The 21626-nt window shown below is 37.7% G+C and overlaps 1 protein-coding gene across 4 annotated transcripts in view; it reads left to right on the top strand.

Annotated features, from left to right (window-relative positions):
* The window catches only part of MYO16 (myosin XVI), a 368415-nt gene that overhangs the window by 56875 nt on the left and 289914 nt on the right, over positions 1-21626 (top strand). The window contains exon 1 of one of the 4 annotated variants that reach the window (XM_088160175.1): positions 19748-20113. The exons of 2 other annotated variants lie outside the window; for them this stretch is intronic. In XM_088160175.1, the coding sequence (XP_088016301.1) occupies positions 20086-20113 (28 nt within the window). In that variant the 5' untranslated portion in view covers positions 19748-20085. Of the gene's footprint in view, positions 1-19747; positions 20114-21626 lie in introns of those variants that run through there. One more of the 4 variants, XM_088160173.1, reaches the window with a different exon arrangement.

The raw sequence follows: 21626 nt of genomic DNA, 5'->3' as shown, positions 1-21626 counted from the left end.
AAGCAAGAGAATCTTTTTATAACCTTGAACATACTTTTGGAGGCCCATGTATGTGGGGACATCATTATCAGCCAAAAATACAACTTTAATGGGTGTGCAAACAGACTGCAAGCTTAAGCATCTGATGGGATACAGTGTGAAAAAAAGGCCTCAGGCAGCTTGCAGAAGGGATATGTGCATGCTCCCAAGTTTCAATTAAACCCTGTTTCTGATTTTGCAGTGATTTTCATTTGAATGTGTGATTTCACTTGAGTCTGAAAGTGATATAAATCTGAAAATAAGCATGTCATCTTCTACTTTGAACAGACTTGAAGGTTTTGCATAAGAGAATACCATAGGGTTTCACACACTTATTATCCTGTTCAGGTAATAAGAAAGACTAGTAAAAATCAGTGGGCTGGAGATAATTTCTTGAAGCACAAAGTGACTACCAAAGTTTTTTTATTTCTTTGATAGACATGAAAAGTAAAAAGCTGGGCATGGGATACTTTAATAAAAATGATCACTAGATTTATAAAGAAGAAAAACCCAAGCCACATTAATGTGAAGATATGTCAATTTTTTCATCCATCCTACAGAAAAGGCTCTTTTTCGTGGGGAAAAAAGACCCTAAATGGGAAGAGGGGTGTAGTGGTAGGCTGTAGTGAACTGTAGTGAAAAGGAAGACCTTGATTATCAGACAGTTTTCTAAATTGTATTTGTGTATTGGTCTTGGCATAATTTCCTCTTGTTCTCTTGAACAAAGAATAAAAGTATTATTCACACAAATAGAATTTCTTTGCTATTCTGTCATGATCCTCTATCTTTTTCACAATGGAAATTTTTCACTGCTGGAAAGCAGTGCTGCAGAAAAGGACCTGGTCGTCCTGGTCCATGGCAAGCTGAACATGAGCCAGCAGAGCCCTGCCAGCCAGGAGAGCCAACCCTGTCCTGGGGACATCAGGCACAGCATGGCCAGCCGGGCAAGGGAGGGATTGTCCTGCTCTGCTCTGGGCTGGGGCAGCCTCACCTCCAGTGCTGGGGGCAGTTCTGGGTGACACAATAAAAGAAAGACATTAAACTATTGGAGAGTGTCCAAAGGAAGACAATAAAGATGGTGAAGAGCCTTGAGGGGAAGCTGTGTGGGCTGAGGTCCTTTGGTCTCTTCATCCTGGAGGAGACTGAAGGGAAACCTCACTGCAGTTACAGCTTCGTTGTGAGGGACAGAGGAGGAGCAGGCACCGATCTCTGCTCTTTGTCATGACCAGTGACAGAACCCGAGGGAATGGCCTGGAGTTGTGTCAGGGGAGGTTTAAGTTGGATATTAGAAAGAGCTTCTTCACCCCGAGGGTGGTTGGGCACTGGAACAAGATCCCCAGGGAAGTGGTCACAGGATCAAGCCTGACAGAGTTCAAGAAGCATTAGGATAATGCTCCTGGGCACATGGTGTGATTCTTGGGGATGTGACTGTGCAGAGCCAGCAGTTGGACTCGATGATCTTGAGGGTCCATCAGCATATTCTGTGATTCAGTGATGCTGTTAGGGATACAATATGGACACTTAATATAATATTTAGCTTGGATTACATTTAATTAGAATAATCCATTGGAACTTTTTATTTCTGTAAAATTCTTCTAAAAATGGCACCTTTCAGAAGCAAGTCTTCCACAGAAGGGATAAAATTAGCAAATTAAATTTAGGAGCAAGATAATTTGTTCAGTTTCTGTAGGAAGCTTCAAGCCCAAGACTAAGTTTCTTGGCTCAGCCCTTGTCTTCTTATTCTCCCAGGCCACTTGCTCATTGTCATCTCTAGTGGGAGTCAAACAGCCTTGGGAGCCAGGACGTCCAGCACAGGGAATTCTTGAAACAGTGACCTGCAAGATGCCTCTGTGGGAGGGCTTTCCTGGAACTGCAGTCCCTCGAGATCTCAGGATTCGTGATGTGGAGGCAGTCCAGATGGCAGGACTGCCTGGAGACACTGCAGGCTTTGTTCCCTTTCAGGTCACCAGCCAAGCTGGCAGGAAACCTGGCAGGCTTTTCACAGGGCCTGCCCCTCTTGCAGCCAAGCCATATATTGATCATTGCCCCGTTGTCTGTTGTGATGTTTTGTTGTGTTTTGACCAGGAAATCTATTTTGGGACCTAAAATCCTTTGCAGAAATGAAGTTCATTAATATATGGAAGTTTCCACAACATTTTCCGGTTTTTGTGAATTGGTATTGTACCCCAAACCCTACCAGACTCCTTTTTATCCTGTTCCTAAAGTGGATTAGGTAAATGACCATCAGCTACAGTTCTCAATAGGAAAAGGCCAGTTTCAAAATTCTCTTTTGATCTGTCTGGAAATTAGGCAGAAAGTAAACTCTGGGTCTGATGCTATCTGTACAGATGTGTCTGTCTGACATCAAAATACTGACTTTTCCTGGTAAGGCTTCATTCTTGTGCTACCTTAAATTTTCATACAAAATCTAGCCCTCAATTTTCTTAATTTAACTTTCATATCTACTTTCCACCCCCCTTCTATGTATTTATTTATTTATTTACAGACGCACACTTTTTTCTCTAAGACATAACACTACTTCTACTTGAAGTTAGAAGTCAGACCTCTAGTTGTGTAAACAGTCTCCAATACATGAATTTCAGGAAAGCCATATACTTGTTTTCTTTATTTGCTTGTTTTCATGAATGCTAGTGAAGTTTCAAAGGTAATGTAGTAGTCTTGCAACTTTGGGATTTGCCCAAATATGAGAGTGCCAAGGACTAGTTTCCTTTTGTGAAATTGTCTTTATAGAGGTGGCTTCTAGCCCAAAAGCAAACCATATCTAATGCTTATGGTGTTGTGATGGTTTGCCATAATGGATGTTGGAAATAGATTTTGTTGATTACCAGAGGGAAAAAAATACACAACTGACATTTAACTAAAACTTGGGCTGCTGCAAAAAATGTGATTGGCATCATGTTTTAAACAAACTCCAGAAAGATGACATCAGTGATCAATATTTGACAATGTAAATGCTTGTTTCAGTGAGCAAGTCTTTGCTATGCCAGAGAGATTAACATTAAGACATTATAATTATAATTTGTTTTGGCAGCTATATTTAAATCCATTCTTAATCTTTACCTTATGTATACTTTGTAATGAGAAATCAGGATTCTAGGTTTTTTTTTTTTGTTACTGTATTTATAGAGAATGTTTATTTATATAGACATTGTTTCTGTCTTCATTTTTACATTTCCTTAAAATAATTTCTTGCTGTCCTTTAGACCACATACAAGTCTTACCAGGATCAAAAATCACGTTTTTGCCAACATGGTCAGCAAAGATTTGAATGTACAGTTTAATAAAGTAGTTTATAAAATTCTTTCTAATTGGGCAGATTAATATTACTGTTTTACTTTGTTATATGTATTTTTAGGTTTTTTTCAATAGTATGCTTGTGTGCACCCTGAAATCTCTGCAGTACTTCTTGAACTGTAACTAAGCATATTCCTCTTGTATTTATTTTTTTAATTGCAGTTTTCTGAACAGGATAGTGGCATGAAAGAGTTTATGCTGCAGCTTTTTCTGTCAGACTTGAAGAAAAGCATGTGAAATGAGCCTTGGAAAACTGACCAAATGCTGTAAATTCCCTCTGTGCAGGTTCCATTCATATCTTTATTACCCTTGTACTCAGGAGAACAGCCTTGTATGAGCCCACCTGCCAACGGCTTCAGTCTGCTAAGACAGTTTTGGGCGATCTTGGGAATGCTGAACTAAATTTCAGAGCACCCTGCCAGGGATACTTAAACCCAGTGCAGCAGCTCTTACTGATTTGGCAAGTCTCAAGCTTTGAAGAGCAAAAGCAAACTCCTAGTCCCTGTTCCATTTTCCTTCCTGTGGTACCTGTATTTCAGATTTTAGCAGTGTCAGTCTCCGTTGGTCCTAGGAATGGATTTCCTCTACCAGACTTTGTTGGTGCTATTGCATTTGCCAGATTTGCCTGGTGCACAGGATCCCAGAACTGAAGAAAGGCTATGACTTAGGGTAGGTACCAGAAGGCAAAATACCTTAAGTATGTCACAGCTACCATCACCAATCACCACAGGGTCCAGTGCACATATTTTCATTTTCTTGGTAAAATGAAGGTTTTGGTCTTCCTTTTGAGGTTATAACACCTTTACAAACACATTTTCTGTCATTTAGCACATTCATTTCTATCTCCCTCACTGAGACAGTGTTACTAGTCAGGAAAGGTGATGGTAAAGGACTTGAGGAAAACAGTACTAAATGCCACTGCAAGAGGACATCCAAACAGTAACCAAGCCAGCTCCTCATCACCACGTCTTGCATCCTGGGTGTAAAACACATTTTAGGTGTCATTTGTAGAGACTCTCATGGCCTGGAGAGGCGATTTTACAATGTGTTTCAGGTGGCTGTCACCTGTACCAAGCATACCGAGTGGAAGAGTTTATCTGCCATGGATACACTTAGTCCATCCCATGAAGCATGAAGGTTGTGCCCTGTACAGATCTGGAGGCCAAATTGTTCATCTAACACTGTAAATCTCTGTTTTGTCAGACCAAGATGAATAGGTTCTCCATCACAGGAACCTTTTTTCTACCTACTTAGATGCCAGTTTCCCAATCCAAGTTGTGTCTTTCCCCATAACCTTTATTCCTTCTATACTGTGTTATATCTCAGCACCCTGATCTCAACATAACTTTAAATTTTCATATCCCTAATAACAGTATCTGTTCTTGCTAAGCTTGCATAATATATTGGGAGTGGAACTGTCTTCAGTAAGACATTTGAGAAACCTTGCACTGGATCTGACACCCACTAGTCACTGGAAACATTTTCATGACACTTTTCTTAACACTGATTCAAGCTTTTAGTAATTATGTTTTGAAACGAAATGTCTGTTTAAAAATTCAATAACCCACAAGGTTATGTTGTAGGAGTTGCTGTTTGTTTTACCAAAAAGTTAAATGTTTTTACTTTAAGACCAATTATCTAATGTAATTTGTACACTGCACAGCTGGTGTCCCAGTGATATCTCTGTCCTTTTCATTACACAGCCTGACCTTGCTCCCCTCACACCCCCAGATCTCATTATATCTGTGGGAATTTCACATCAGAGACTGAAAACAATAAGGCTATTCTTGATTATACATGGCATTGTAATTCTTTGGCTGCAAAAAGATTTTGATTTAAAAACCAATCAAATAAATAAGAAACTGTTCTTATAAGAGCAAATAGTGAGGATTAATTTAATCTGTAAAGAAACTTCTCAAGGTTTTATATGTAATACAGGCTCTACCTAATCCCTTCAGCAGTACGTGTTAGCATTCTTGCCTTATGTTTGTTGCTATGACTTATTGGATTTAATATTATCCTGACTCCAGTCTACTGTACATAACAATTCCAGGCATGCTTTTCAAAGTAATATACTCTAAATGAAATAATTCCCCATGTATTTTCAGTATATGATCTTTTCTTTGAAATTTTTGCTGTTATTGCGTATTCTAATAATGAGATTATCTAACACAGAACAAACTAAAAATAACTCCTTCACTTTTACAAAAATACTAAAAAGCATCCTAAAAGGCCTGAGTTTAATGATCAGAGGTAGAGAGTCTTTTCCCAACACATGTACCCACTATAGACAGGATTACTCAAAGCCTTTTCTTTCCTGAATGTCTCTTTCTAGTCTTTGCAGACACATCTCTTTCTCTTTAACGGCCTTCCCACAGTTCTGATGAAGTGTATTGAAAACAAGTTTTAACTCATACACTTTTTTCTCCTTTATTCACAGAATTTCACCCATCTTTCTTTCCTTCTTAGATCTATCCTTGCTCTCTGGGCATCATGTATGATTCTTATCAAAGGTTGTTAATAGTCTCCAAGTCAAGTAGAAAATTCTCTCTCTGACATCGTCGCACTGTCCTTTAGGTTATGAACATTTCCTTTGTTCATTTGCTAATGACTTCTATCCCATCGGATAAAACATTCTTCCTCAACACTGCAAACAACAATAATTCATGAAAGCAAATTAATTTATGCAGGTTTAAAGATATTGGCAATGTCAGACATGAGGTGAAAAGAAATGAAATGCAAATGTACTGGTTTTTACGATGGTTTCTGTTTTTCTCCCAGTTTTTGTGAATTGAAGGGGACCTAAGCATGTGAGAAATAAGCAGGGGATGCTGAATGAAAAGAGTGCTGTTCCCAGAAGGAGGTGGCTTCAGTTCTTATGTCTAAGAATGTACAAAGCAGGCTGAGGACACTTGAAGGGCAGAGCAGAAAGTGTCAAATAAACTGAAGCAATATTGCTTCTGTTACCAGCTGGAGTCATGCCTGGTGCTTTCTGTATAAAATAGAATATACCAAATAATCTAAACTCTATGTTTTAAAATATTTTAATTTTTATAGCAGTGGGTAAAACATACCTAGTATTTTAAATTTGTGGCAAGTAAGTGACTGTGGTAATCACTGTCAGAGCTGTTTGTATATTTTATAGGAACAGATTATATGTTGGACTCATAAAATGGCTTTTGAAATAAAAAAGATTTTTAAAATTAATTTTAAAGTAATAAAAAAATAAAGCTAGAAACTCAAGTTACACAATTTACAGGTGTTTTATTTGATTTTATAAGTTAGGGATTTGCATAAGAACATTTGGGTATTTAACAAATCTGTGTGTTTTCAGGAAATAAAAGCTTCTTCAAAACTGTTCAAGTTGTTCAGAGATTTAAAGATACTATTGAAGCTGATTGGAATCCCATTTTTCCGTAAATATACGGGTAGTGTCCTTGTGCTTATGATTTTCATGTTTTGTGCCAAGGTTATTGTGGAGTGAGATATTCCCACTGATGACATTTCTCATATTACTGCAAGAGTTCTTACCTGCACCAGGAGAAGCTGTACTCAGCTCACAGCAGTTTTCTCTATGCAGAAGTAAATAACTTTTATTGGTCTGTGTTCTTGCTTTGTGGTCGAACAGATTAAAAGATGCATTCATTTGGTGCCTCATCCTTACCTTATCCGTAGTTGTTCCTATGTCTCAGGTGACTTTTTATACAGACTTTTCATCTGAAACATGAGGGACAGGATGGGGTGGCCACGGGATGGCTGCTCCCTTGCCCTTGGGTGTGGCCAGAGTACCTGTGTGCAGAATCAGAGGGGAGGTTGTGGTGCTGTACTTTAGGGCAGAAATGTAAGACTCTCTGATGGGACTCTGAATTCAACAGGCTCTTGGGACCTCTGGATGGGGTGGGTTGCAACTCTATGTCACAAGTTAAAGTCCATCAGTTTGGGAGTTCAGCTGAAGCTCTGGCAGCATGACAACAAAACTAATCTTCCCTTGCTCTTTGGAGGCTGCAGATACTCAACTGCATGTGCCAGTGTTGTGGACAGGCAAGGCAGAGGGACTGTAGTGGAACAACCTCCAGTACGATCCCCACATCAGTAAAGTTCCCCTAAACGTTTGCAGTGTTCCTTAAGGACAGAAGAAAAAAATTTCATCATAAATTCTGTGGAAGGCACATACCCATGTAGAGAGGTGTAGGTTTCAGAGAAGGGGTGAGAAAGATTTTACCACCAAATGTTTCAAGCCCAGTATGCTTTTCCTGTGGATCAGATCATATCGGTGAAATGAAAAATACCAATCATGGTAAAGAAGACAAATAATAATTTAAAATTCCACTTAAATTCAGGATAGCTACGTTTTTTCCCCCCGAGTCATGTGGCTAATTGAGAAGACAGGTTTTCAATGGATTAGGAGCATTGGCATCTTTTTTGGTACACCTTTCTATTGTTTATGATTTATATATTAATTTCTGTGGTTACCCCTACTATGTCTTCTATAAGTAGCTCTGTATTTTAATTTTTTTTGCTTTCAGCTTCTTGAAAATAATGTCCTCTTGATAATATTTGATCCCTGTAAAATGTGATTTAGTTCTTCATTACTCTTCTTGAAATCACCATATGAACATATACCTTAATACCATTTTTATGTAAAACTTTGGTGTCAGTTATTTATGTTGCAAAGCCAACTCTTGATATGTAAATCTTATTTGTGAAGCATCTGTCCTTTATCTGTCAAGTATAGTTGATTATCATAGATCATCTGGGAAAAACTAAGCTTTCCTTACCTAGTTTATCAACAGAGGAGCTGCAATTCCATAGAGAGTTAGAATCTTTGTGCTGCTTTCAAAACTTCAATATTGTCATAGTTAAATTGTCTTCCTTGACGGGTTATTATTCCTTTCAGATGTAGATCTAAACAGAAACTGAAAGGAATACAGTCTAGCTCCAACACTGATTTTCTTCTTCAATACTTCATACTTCTATATAAATGAACACTGATGTTCTTTGTGGTGTTCCTACAGGGAAATAAGTACAATTGGGTCATCCAAGAGCAGTAGATGGACCATGACATTACCTATTCAAACAGTAGCCTGTGTGTATTTGCCAGCAAATCCTCTCTGCACAACAAACCTACTGTTTTAGCAAGTTACACGAGAGATTTTGTCCTCAGGTTTTGTTTAAGATTTTCTTGTAATTTATGTTTATGAATATTTACTAAAAGGCCCAAAGAGATACAGGAAATGTACTGTAGAGATGCTCATTTTTAAGAGGAGCATCTTATTAACTTAACGTTCTAATCTGCAGGAATATTCCATGAATGACCTTGGTACGTAGCCACACAGTGAGCAGCCAAAACAGCTAAGCAGAAATGTTGTGTTCCTTACCAGGGAGGAGTTGCCTCCTTTGGCTAAGAGGGATACTAGGATGCAAATAAAACTGCAAACTCAGTGACACCAAACCACTGAAAGATCAGAGTGTGGACATCAAGGTCAGGGATTGTGGAAGACTTTTCAAGAGTCATTTTGGAAAATGAAGCTTGGACAAGAAAATGATATTGACTTGTAGAGGAATATCATGCCAAGTCAAGTACTGTGTCTCAGGCTAATTCATGTCAAAGCAGCATTTTCTTCACCTTACTACCATCAAAGCTCTGGTCTCCTCTCCCCCCAATTTTCACTGGAGAGTAAAAGAAAAGTTTTTCAATCAGGACAGATGCTCTGCTGCAGCTCCCCAGCTGTGGCACTGCTGTGCTGTCCAGCTCTGATCTCATTTCAGTCAGGCACAGCTCTGCCCCTCCTTATCCACCAAGGCTTTTCTCAGTCACTCAATCTTGCCTATTCCAATGTTCCAGCCTCCCACTGCCCTAGGAGGTGTCTGCTAGGGGCAGGTGTCTGCTCCTCTTTCAGCAAGACTGCCATCAAACATGATTGTCAGAGACACCTCTCTGCAATACACAGAGCTGCACCTTGAGCCATGAGCCTGCAGATCTGTGTTGTACCTCTGCTGTGTGGGTTGAGACAACACCTGAGGGCTGGTGTCTCTGACACTGCAATCCTGGGGCAGCTCTCCCAGATTGTGTCACACAGGTGGCCAACTGGAGCTGGACTGATGGATGTGCTTGGGAGAGCCCTACAGCTGACAGCAGCTGCTCACCCTTCTCTCTGCTTTCTCTGCCCTTGATGTGTTTGGAGCTGCAGATTTGCCTTTCTCTTCCATTGGGACTGACTGAGGGTATGCTCACCGGGAGATCTGGAAGCAGTGCACCTTGAGTGCCCTCTCATTTTCTTGCCTTCACTCGTCTGATAGTCATCCTTACTGCTGCCAGCATTCTCCTCTATCACCATTTCTTGGTATCCTGCTGATAAAAGAGGAAAAAAGAATTGTCAAGTCGCCAGGACATGATCGTATGAAAAAAACCCCAACATTGGTTGTTTAAAAGCTGGACTTTAAAAAGCCTTATCTGGGAAGGAAAGCATTTTTTTTCCCACTGTGTAGTGTGGGGAAAATCAAGAGAAAGAAAAAGGTCAGTAAAGAAGGTGGTAGCTTCCAGCTGTTTATGATTGGCTTATTTATTGAAGAGGAGTAGTAGTAGGACCTCTGTGTCTAATCTGGGTGCACCTTGCTCCTTTCATGCATCTGTTTCAAGGAAGGCATTTTTTAACTCCTTGGTCTTTTCCCACTCGTTATTGTTTGTAACATGTCAGAGAGCATCTTGGGGAGCTGCAGGGCTCTCAGTTTACAGGTGGAGGATCACTGGGGAGCCAGGGGCTGCAGCTCCTCTGAGGAACAATGTGAGGTAGCCATCGTGGCTTGTAGTGGTGTGTTTGCCTATGCTGGAAACTTAGATGCTCACAACAGAGACCTTTTACTTCCTGTATTAAAGTCATAATTGTGCTGACTGATGTGAAGTTCTTTGATGTTGGCTAACTATCTTGAACTTGCTTTTAGTTTCAGATAATTGTAAATAGAAATATAACATGCAAAATAGGTTCTAGTTTCAAATAAGTATACCAGGAAAAGAGGAAACAAGAAAGACAACAGCAAAAAAAATATTAGCTATTAATTATTTTCTCAAAAAAGTTGAAACCTGAAAACCTTCCTTCCATCTATCCAGTTCATTTGCTGAAGATTTTCTGAGTTGCATTAAGGGCACTACATTTTTGCCTAATGTCTCAGATTGCATAGATTGCATTCATGAGATTACACTGACTTTTAGCATCTTTTTTTTCTTTTTTTTTTTTTTTTTCTGCAGGAGTCACAGTCACATTTATAATTCTTTGGGGTATATTATTCAGGTTGTAGTTCCTCAACCCTCCTGAGATATGATGTCCCTTTGGCACATCAGGAATTGTCACATGTCCATCCTCAGCACCTTAACACAGTGAAGAAAGTCTTGTCACCCCCAGGCTCACTGTGAAATAATCTGTATCTTCTGAATCATATTTTTCTATCATCTTTTATATAGATTGTATAATCTCCTTAGTTAGCCTTTGAAAGACCCTGTTAACTCACTCTTTACCTGTGCCAATTTTGAAGTATTCTAAATGTAGTTGTGTATTTTAGATTGAACCTCAGAAAATCATCTATAACTCATCTTCTGTATTGTGTATAGTATTCAAATCAAAAAGAGAAAAAAGTCAGAAACACACAATAAAAAAAGTTAATATCACAAAGCATTTGAACTTTCCATCTTATTGTTGTTGTGTAGGTGTGCTAAACCTTTATAGCTGCTTTCATATGTTCAAAATCCATTCTTGAAATTTGCTTCTGATGACTGTATGCATCCTAATACAAAACTGTCCTTAGCAAATACTCTGAATGTGTGTTACTTTCAGACACTATAATTATGTTTAGCAAATGCTAATATTTTTCAGTAGATGTAATTATTTTTCTCCTTAAAACATGCAGAACCTTATTCAATAAAGCTATGCCAACAAAATGTTTGATTTACACAAATGGAATATCCAGAAGAATTGATAATAAAAGGTGCTGATCCACTCTTCAGTCAAGGCAATAAAAGTTTGGACCTATATTTGGTGAAAAAAAAATCCCACTAATTTCTGTAGTCAAATCAGCACTATCTATTGCTATGTTGCCCTCAAATATGACAGAAATATGTTAGTAATGATAAGGAAAAGTGGTTTTGAAATAAGAAAGATACTGAGAAATGGATAAATGCATAGTCTCCAGTTAACACCAACTGTAACAGGAACATTTGGGAGATGTTAAGCAAATTAGTCTTGGTGTGCTATGCATAATTGCTAATTATTTTTTCCAAGATAGCTCATTTATGTCCTTTTCCAATAATCTTAGGTCATTCACTTTAAAGTGTTTCACTTTGCATCCTATGAAGGCAGTGACAGAACCCTTGCTAATTTTGAGGTTAAAATCTAAGAATCAAAGAATGGTTTATAGTTGGCATCGACTTGTGTGGCTTTCTCTTCTAAGAATTTACAGCCTAGAAGTAGCAATGCATGGAGATTTCAGCATAAGATATTTTGGCTAATGGGTTGAAGAAAATAATTTCTTGTGCAGTTTTGCCTTCTGCCAGGATGGCAAGGTGCTGAATGCTTCTTTTCTTTCTCAAGGAAAACTCTGCTATAAATGAAAGCAAAAAAAACCCCCAGTCAAACAAAAAAGCCTTATAAATTGGTTGGAATTACATGATTTACCCTGGTGGATAATTCTTCTTTATAGATGTGTTTTACCCTATTATACTTGTGCATCTTTTTTCTTACTTTCTCATGTGTCCTTTGCTGTTTGACATACGGTATTACTACCGTATTTTCAAGAAAACAAAATTAAAATAATAACTACTTTTGTAACAGTGTGTTTGATTAAAAGAGTAACTTCATTTGAGAGCAAAGAAATAAATCTTCTATTTGTTATGAACAGCAAGCCATTGGAGTAAAAAGTGAATGTACTCTAAGTTACACAGGTTTTCAGATCATGGGGAATAAATTATGCAAAAAGTATATTATTATAAAATAGGAAAACTGGGTTCCATCTATCTGAATTTTAATAAAATTCAGCTCATGGGCTGATGGTTATTGATGCTCTCGGGGTATGTGCAGTAACTGTACAAAGGTGCCTTACTCTTTACTGGGTCATGTGTAAACCAGCTGTTTGCTTACCTGATGACTTCTGACGTTATTATTCATGTTTGTACAAAACACAGAGATATGACCTGAATATTTCATTTATTCCTGTTTGAATGAACTGATTATCAAGCATCTTGTGTTTACTGATTAATCCTCAATGCTCTTCTTAGTCTGTGTTTGGGGAATCCGCACTTTTATTGTTCTCAATCACTGGCATCTCAGCTGTGACCTGTCCACTACTCCCATGGAAGAAGTACTTTTCTACCATCTTTCTGAGTGCCTTTCTTAATAACTTGCCTCACCTTTTTTTGACCTCAGATAATGTTATTAAAATTATATAGATTTACTGCTTTCTTACTGTTGTTTGAACACCCCTATAAATCTGTGCCTTTAACAGTCATCTTACTATACTTGTTTTCTTGCTTCTTCATATATTTTTCTCCTCCCCCCATTCTTTCCAAAGCAGCTGCCTAATTCTTGTTAACTTCTTATCTATTCTTTGCTAATTTGAGAATGAGATGTAGTTCTATTATGTTCAAGCAGAGTGCAGTGAATTTTTCATCTCTCACTTGTGCAGAGTGCAGTACATTCTGTGTGCCTCTCTTGTTCAGTGAGCTTATGGATTTGTCCATATCTTCACGTTATCTTATGTCATGTCAAAAGTTCTTACCATTATACCCTTTGATGTGATTATTGTTCTTATCAAGCTGGACTCTCATCTGGTCTTTGTGCTCAGAATGATGAATTCTTTACATGTTGACACAGGCAAAAAACAAAGAGGAAATAATAAATATATAGATATTAGAAACTGAAGAAGGTGCAGAAACAGAGACCATACCAGCTGCATGTTGCTACACTTTGTACATTAGACAGCACAGTCAATTTAATAAAAGGGACATATAGTTTTCCATACCTTGCACCCCTTTCCTCCCATTTTCTCTGTGCTTCATAGGAAAACATTGTAAGACAAATGTGCATTAACAACTTGTGCTGAGTTACATGAAAAATGAGGTGCAGAAAGGCTAGGGAAAAGGAGTGGTATTGTATTTAGTGTAAATAAAATATACAGTGAAAAAATCTGAAGATAAAATAAGCCTTGGGTAGCTTTTCTTGCCTAAGTTTAGTCTTTGCTTCTCAGATTTTTAAAAATATAATTTAATAATGTTGAATTTTGCTTACAGTGTCTATACTGAAACTGTGATGTGCATCATAATTGTTAGCACAATAATTGTCAGTTGTCCAATATTCATGTTTTATCTACAGAAATCCCCTTAGTATCTTGTAATTTCAGTTTAAACTTAAATTCGTTCTGGTCTTGCTCTATATCACTTGCATATGGTACATATGGTTTTGTTTTGGTAGGTTTTTTGAATGTCATGTTTGACTAATTTAAAATACTCTCACGTTACCACTCCTTGAAAATCTTCAACATCAATTCTTTTTTTTTTTTCCCTTTTGGGACACCAAGTATTAGAGTAATTTCTAAAATTTTTTAAATTGCCAGCCTGTCCTCTATGCTGTCCTACAGTCCCAGAAGAGTCTGATTCTAACACTTATTGGCTTTTGCAGCTGTCCAAGTTAATTTTTTTCCTGAATTAGGAATACCTTCTATCTCAAGGACTCCTTCTGAAGTCCTTTCAGGTTTTCCCTAATTATACTTCAAGATTCATGTTGTTGTAGTAACATTTGCTCTGATAAAAGATACACAATTCCTCTGGTCTACTCCTGACTTTTTATGCATCTAATAGTATAGTCATTATTTTTCTCCTGGTTTTAAAATTATCAAACCAATTAGAAAAGAAAAAAATTAGGGATACAGGGTCATCACATTTGCTAATTATCAAGAGGATAGCAGTACATATTTTATGTTGAATTGAGTTTGTCTTCTTGCCTATTTCTTTCCCAAATATTCTAAACTTAGAAAAAAATCTATCTGATCGTACAATAACTTCTTACATGTAAATTCATGGATTTCTTTTCATTTTTTCTCATTTTTTCTTATGTCTGGGCATTGTGATGGCTGTCATGTTTTTCTGCTTATAATTTTAACATGTCTTGGTGGTGTCTTTTCAGTTTTGTAAGGGACTTTGCATATAAAATGTCTGCAGCTTCTCTTGGTAGCAGTCTTTCATCAAATCTATTAAAAAATCTAATTTAAAAAAAGCATATTCACACATTGTAATGAAGAAGTTAATTATTGAGTCACTACCGGTGCCAAACATAAGCCTAACCATATATGAGACTACTGGGATTTCTTCTTGTATTTGGCCTTGTTATTACCTCTGTTCTAGGCTCTCCCACAACAAGTGAGAGCTTCTTCATCTCATCCAGTAAAGGAACTGCTAGACAGACCTACTCACAGCCTAAAAAACTGTCATTTTGGGTGTAGCAGGAAGTGAGAAATACTTTCAAATGGCACATGACTCCTACTGGTAATTTTGCAAACTTCATCAGTAGTGGGTAATAATATCCTGTGATTTTAACCTACTGTTTTCAATACATTCAAGAATAGTTACAGATTAATCCACCCATATACATTCAGGTACAAGAGTATAGAGAGAAGAAGAAAAAGGATTTTTTTTTTTCACTTTTCTCAATCTCTAGGTAGAAGAATGGGAGGAATATTGCTAGCTTCGTGAAAAATCAAGGCACTTCCAGGGAAATGGGAAAACAAGGAGAGGGTGCAAAAGTTGGAGGAAGGGAAGAGGGAAGAGAAAACAAAGTCATCTGGTTATCTAGAGGTCAACCACACTGAGGTATTGATTGAGTGATTAGATTTGATTTGTTGCTGCAATCTCGGGAGGAAACCTCATATCCATCTGACATGCAAGTTCATCTAAAAATTTATTTGGAGAAACTGCTGTGTTTTGTTCTGCTGTGACTCATGTAGAGAAAATTAGTACAGAGTCCTTCTTGCTAAGTAACTACATCTGCTAGGGCTTATCCCAGCTTCCTGATAGAGCATACAGCTACCAGATGTTATCTGAAGAGTGGCTTGTTGGCAGCTGGATAGAATGGCCAAGGTTTGATTGCTAAGCAGTATCACTTGTTAGAACGTATGAGCCATGCCAATGTTACTCTGCATTCCACTTTTTTTTGTCTGCAGTCTTAAACCCATTAGTGCAATGAAGATGTAACATCTGAAGGAATATGTTTGCTGCACTGAGCAAAAATGGTATAAATGGGGAGCATCTGTCATGTATTTAAAACCAGTAGTCACGGTGTTTTTCTCATTGTTCAAATTGCTTTTGGATATTCCTGAATACCTTCCAGTTATGTGTGAATTTCAAAATACTAAGATGTTAATATTATTGAATGTTCAGTTGTTTGTGACACCAGGAGACGCTGGAAGAGTAACAAGATATTTATATTACATGAGTACAATACAGTGTGTCAGTTCTTGACAGCAAACCTTAAAGTGTTCTTGTTTGCTAGGTTGTTTTAGGAAGCACTTCATAGGTGCGTTTCTAAATCAAGGTTTGAGCCTTGGAAACTGAGATATGGAGGCAGTGTCTGCTCTGAGATGGTGATCCCTAGATGGGTGTTTATCCTAAGAGATGGCTGACCTGTTCCAAGATTCTCTTTAAATAACTCTGTCATTTCATTGAATGCTGAATTTCTGCAAAGAATAAAATTGGCTGTTTTCTCTCTATAGGGAGAAGTGGCAAGGAATTTTTCCAGAAGAGCTAAAAATACGTTGTTTTCTTGATTCTATTTTATCTATATTTTTGCTGAGCTGGACAAAATCAAATACATTAATTGTTTATCACCAGATTTAACACCAGCTCAGTCCTTGTCCCCAGTTCAAGGTCATTTGTGCTGTTCTGTAGACTTAAACACTGATGTAGTCTTTAGAGAACCACTGGAGCTATGACTGAAAGCCTGCCAATGTTATCTTTGCTTTAGAGAAAGTAGGTTTACAATGCCCTCAGAGCCTGTCTAGGTATAATTCCATAGTTTATATGGTCAGATTGTAAGCGTTGTTTATGTCTTTCTCTTTTGAATTTTTGCTGGAGTTCAGTCAGGAGAGAATACCTACCATGGCTAATTACCCTTTCTTGTGAATAAACAAATTGTACAATTTGTTTTTTAAAATCACTGACAATGAAGTGTTCTCTTCTTTGGAGTCATTCCGAAAAAACGAAGTCTTTGGTTTTTTTTTCTTACACTTGAAATCTTTGTTTATGATATGGACAATCCACCACCATTGTGGTTTTTTCTCTGTTCTTCCTCTACTCTCCAAAATATTGCACTGGAAATAATGCCTTTCCAGCAGGTTTTGGCTTCTTAATATTCCTATGGTGGCTTCCTTTTACCTCAAGTTTAGCTGCCACTTCTCCTGAAGGCTCATCCTGCCTCTGCACTTGCAGTTATCTATTGATCTCATTTCTCTTTGATGCTGCCCTTCAATGAATCAGAACTTCCTGCTGATAACAATATACATTATGTTTTCTTTCATACATGTTTTCTTTCCTTTTATGCTTTCACTTCTTTTTCAAAACCTATTAATGATAATTACCCATATAATAAAACTAAATGCATTACAAAATTTTAAAAAAAAGAAAAAAAAAAGAAAGAAACACGGTGTTCTAAAATAAAAGGCATATTGAGGTTGCCAATTGCCAGGTACCACCTCTTGAGAAGTTTATGCCTTTTTTCCATTCGTCTGGGGGCTGTTATTCATACTTGAGCAACTGGCCACATATTTTTGGCATACAGACTCCTGGAGAATGGGAAAGTGCACGGTGCCCAGCTGCAGGTGGATACATGCTGCCCATGGACTTGATTAGTCCAACAGTCCAGCTGAAGGGCACAGACCCAAGCTGTGGTGTAGCAGTGCAACCCTCCTTGGTCAAACAGTCCCACATTCTTCCCTGATGGCATAGGCCAGTTCATGTTAGGAGAAGAGAAATCCGAGCATATAAAGAACAGCGCTCTTCCTAGTTTGTCTGATGCAAATATCAAGTCAACACCTTTCTGCATTCAAGAGTCTGTCCTCTGTACCATAATGCTCTCTGTAGAGGATGTAGAATCACAGAACATTTTGGATTGAAAGAGACCTTTGAAGGTCATCAACTCAATCAGGTCGTTCAGAGCCCTGTCCAGCCTGACCTTGAATGTTTCCTGGGTTAGGGGTCTCAGAAGGGTGGAGGAGAGGGGCAGGATCACCTCCCTTGACCTGCCATATTTATTTTGATGCAGCCAGGACACAGCTGGCTTTCTGGTCTGCATGCACATTTTGCTGGCTCATGTCCAGCTTTTCATCAGCAGCTCCCAGTCCCTTCTCAGCAGGGCTGCTCCCAATCCCTTCATCCCTCAGACTGTATTGATACTGGAGGCTTCCTCGACCCAGGTGTAGGACCTTGCACTTAAAGTGTTTGAATTCCCTCTCTCATTCCTTGCAGGAGGATGTAGTCCAGCCTGTCACATAAATACTACCACGTTCCACCTTCCTAAATTTTTATTATGGCAATTCAATACGTCATCACATATATTACAATCTATAATGAGACAGATCCAAATACTTTTTCTTCACATTCTGTTCAAACCAAAATCAGGTACCTTTTCTTCCTTTTATGTCTGTCTGCTGAAAAGCATCATTTGTCTCTTTCTCTCATTCACCAGTGTTTATGGAGATGCTCCTGGTTTTAACCAGTGTGGAGTGGTGAAGCATAATGTTATTAGACACGGCAGTCTGTTTGCCCGACAGAACCACCAGAGATGATCCTGTCAGGAATGTCTCCACCAAAAAGTATTGCTCAAAGGCCTTTTTGTCAGATTACTTGACACTTACTCATGAACTATGACTAACATTGCCTCTTAAAACACTCTGTATGTTTATTTTATAAGCCATATGGCCCAAACTGGCCTAGTGTTGTATAGGTGTGAAAGACAGTCTGGATAGATTTAATTACTTTGGACTTCTGAGCTTTACAGTAAAAAAAGTTTCCATGGTAATGTAATTACTGTATTGTGTTTTATATGATTTATCCCTATGTCCCTCTGGTTATTTCTTGATATTTTTTTACTTTCTTCTGGAAAACTACGTTTTTAGGAAGAAAACCAAATCACCTAAATAATCAGTTCTGAAAAAGAATTGCTGTGCATATTTAACTTAAAACCAGATGTGAAATATGTGGCAGTTAGGAGCTGAGAGATTTCACCTAAGGGTTTTGCTAATGGATCACTGGAAGCCTGTGAATATATATCTTTCTGCTCTTGTGGGAACTTTGCAGAATAGTTAATAGAATCTGAATTAGCGATCCTCACTAATTAGTTAGACCCTTTTTCCTTTGTAGTTCTTTTAACACTTTGTAGCTGTTAAAAATGTTATGTATACAAAATAGTAGGTGAGAACCTTTTCAGATGAATAAAAGATTTAAATATGGCTGGGCTATCAGTTTTTCTTTACAAGAGCTCTCACTCAGTGAAGTGTTGACTGTGGTAAGCATGATGCATGGTAAGCAAATGGAGTACAGTTTTCTTAAATTATTTTTTGATACTGTAAAAATATTTTACAGTAGTTCAGCTGTCAGTTTCTCACAGAAGTAGTAACCAAATTCATGGGTAACTGTCTCTGGCAAAGTAATGCAGGAATTGTTCTCAGAGGACGCTGCAGCATGGGTGTTTAAAATACAATGCAGGTCTGCCTTTTGTGTGCCCTTAATCTGAAACCGGGTAATGCGTCAGTGTACATTGACTTGTTATTCTACAGCGTGATAAATAATTGTATGGACTTGTTCTTAGTGATGCATTTTCTTAGGCTTTTTGTCTTACAATCAGTGATTTAAATGTCATTAGATAACATGCGCATAATCATGATATAAACCATGCAGAGCTTGCAGTTTTTGTCTCCTGACATAAATATTCCATCTGTGAAAAAGATGCAATGTAATACAAAGAAATGATAGAACAGGAACATACCAAGAAATGTACACAACAATCATGTTTTAAGCTCAATGTAAATTAATGCATGCATAAACCATGAGATTCTGAAGATGGCTGTAAGCTCTATCCTGATTTTTACCTTATAATATACTGAAAAATGATCTGTGATGCTAAAAGATGGTTATTTTTGGCATCCTATATCAATTTCCTATTCACACAGCAACTGGTGGCAACTAAAAATAATCATGCTTTAGTACTAGCTAAAATCTGGTCGCATTTGGCACATGAACAACATGCACAAATAAAATTTAAGATCCCCTGTTCTGCTATTTCATTCGAGCCCACTCATCAAGCTTAGTTTGCTGCCATTTGAAAGCTATTGAAAAGCCATTAACTGGCAGGACTGTGAAAGCCGCAGTGCAGCAGCACACCTCAGTGCTAGAAGAATGTGGCTGCAAGTGCACACCAATTAAATCTTTCTATTCCTGGGGATGTGGGATTAGGAGCGGTGTCAGTCAATTGTGCCACAATAGCACGTGCAGTAGTCATGGTTCAAGACGCACAGAGGTTTATCGTAACTCCAGCAGCCGGCTGAGGGTGACTTGGAAGCCCCTGCAAGATCCTGGAACAGAACCTATGCTAAATAATGTATTCTGAGGTGTACTGGATACCTGAGGAAGGGCTTTAAATAATGCATTTTCTGGGCATGACAGTTGTAGCAGAAGAGAATGCTGAAACCTGTAGCAAGACTACAGCCTGAGATGAAAGAATGTCTCATTACCATTTTATCAAATGCTGTAAGTAACAAAATGGTTATTTTGCCTTTTAAATTGTCTTTTTATTTTCTGAGGTGTGTCTTTTCATTACATATGCAAAAAGTCAAAGGCAGATGCTGCATGATGTCAACATAGTAGTGGGGAAGGGGAGTTGTTACTTTGCATGTGAATATACAGGCAGAGCCCAGTGTTTCTTTCTCTCCTCTGTTCAGAGGTAACTTCATTGTGTGTGTAATAATGCTCTCATTCTGAACTTCATAATGATCAGCTTTTAAAACTTTTGTTTCAATTAATCATCAAAGAATGGAATGTCCGAAACGTCATTGACAGAATTATGTTAAGGATGCTTTTAAGGACAACCTTGGAACATGGCTCTCACACTTTGCAAGGATATATAAATGAGAATAGTTTTATAATTACTAGCCCAGTCCATCACCTACTGTAGATCAAATGCTTGCATCCCCTCCTTATCAAAATATCTAGCTATTTGGTATGACAGACTCAAAAAAATAATAATGAACTTTTAACCTTGAATCATGCAAGCTTGCCTCCTTAAGGACATACTGAAATTGGGATCTATGCTAAATGCATTTGATTAATTGCAGAGGAAATTCCGAACAGCATTTTTTTTTCAAGGCTGCTTGTCTTCTTAGCTGCACATTTTTCAATCTTTTAGGATTTGTCTTTAAAAGCACCCAGAGTCTGAGTGGAAATTGCTGGGTTTACATCAGAGAAATGAATTATTCTTTCAGTATTTGTTTTGGACAGCCAGTAGTAGTTCAATAGCCACAGATATTTTTTATTGAAGGATTTAGAAAACTTCCGACTTTAGTGATTATGGCAGAGTTTTTACATGTCAAATAGCAGACTACTGTGAAAGGTTTTTCTCTCCAGATCATGGTCTTTGATGACTTAAGTGTACCAAGGACATTTTGAAACTATCTTTAAAACACTGTGTTATAGTTAATAAACAAGTATTGTGGCTCTTTGTTGTCTTAATATGAAATTAAGGTGCCCTGGAAATATTTTAGTAATTCAAGTAAAAATTATTTATATGGGTTTCCTCTTGTCTGGATTCAATAGGATTGGCGTATGGACTTCTTTTAATACTCATGGGAGTTACAATTCCCCGTTCATGCGGAGAGGCAGAGATTATTTTACTGCAAAGTTTTAAAGGTACATTCTAGGAATAAATCTTTGAGCTTGTATTGAGATTTGATAAATGCAAATGAGGAATTTTAAAGATGTCAAGATTAATATCTTGAAGATGTCAAAAAATATTGTTTGGTCTTTATTCACTTTAAAATTATTCTTACAGTAAAATTGTAGCAAATCTAGATAGGCATGTGTCAATAGCATATTAAATAAGTAACTATTCAGTGAAACTATAGGAAAGAGATGAGCACAACTCTGAGGTTCTTCTGTTAAAAGGAAGCAAATGATGACTAATTGGAATGTTCATTGCATTGATTGCAGAGATGAAGGACTATCAGAGGGAAAGGTGAATGTACAGCCTCAATTTTGTCAATAATAT

This window comes from Sturnus vulgaris, chromosome 2, assembly GCF_052056855.1.
Source record: "Sturnus vulgaris isolate bStuVul1 chromosome 2, bStuVul1.hap1, whole genome shotgun sequence".
NCBI classification, from domain to species: Eukaryota; Metazoa; Chordata; class Aves; order Passeriformes; family Sturnidae; genus Sturnus; species Sturnus vulgaris.
This window is presented reverse-complemented; position numbering and strand designations above follow the sequence as displayed.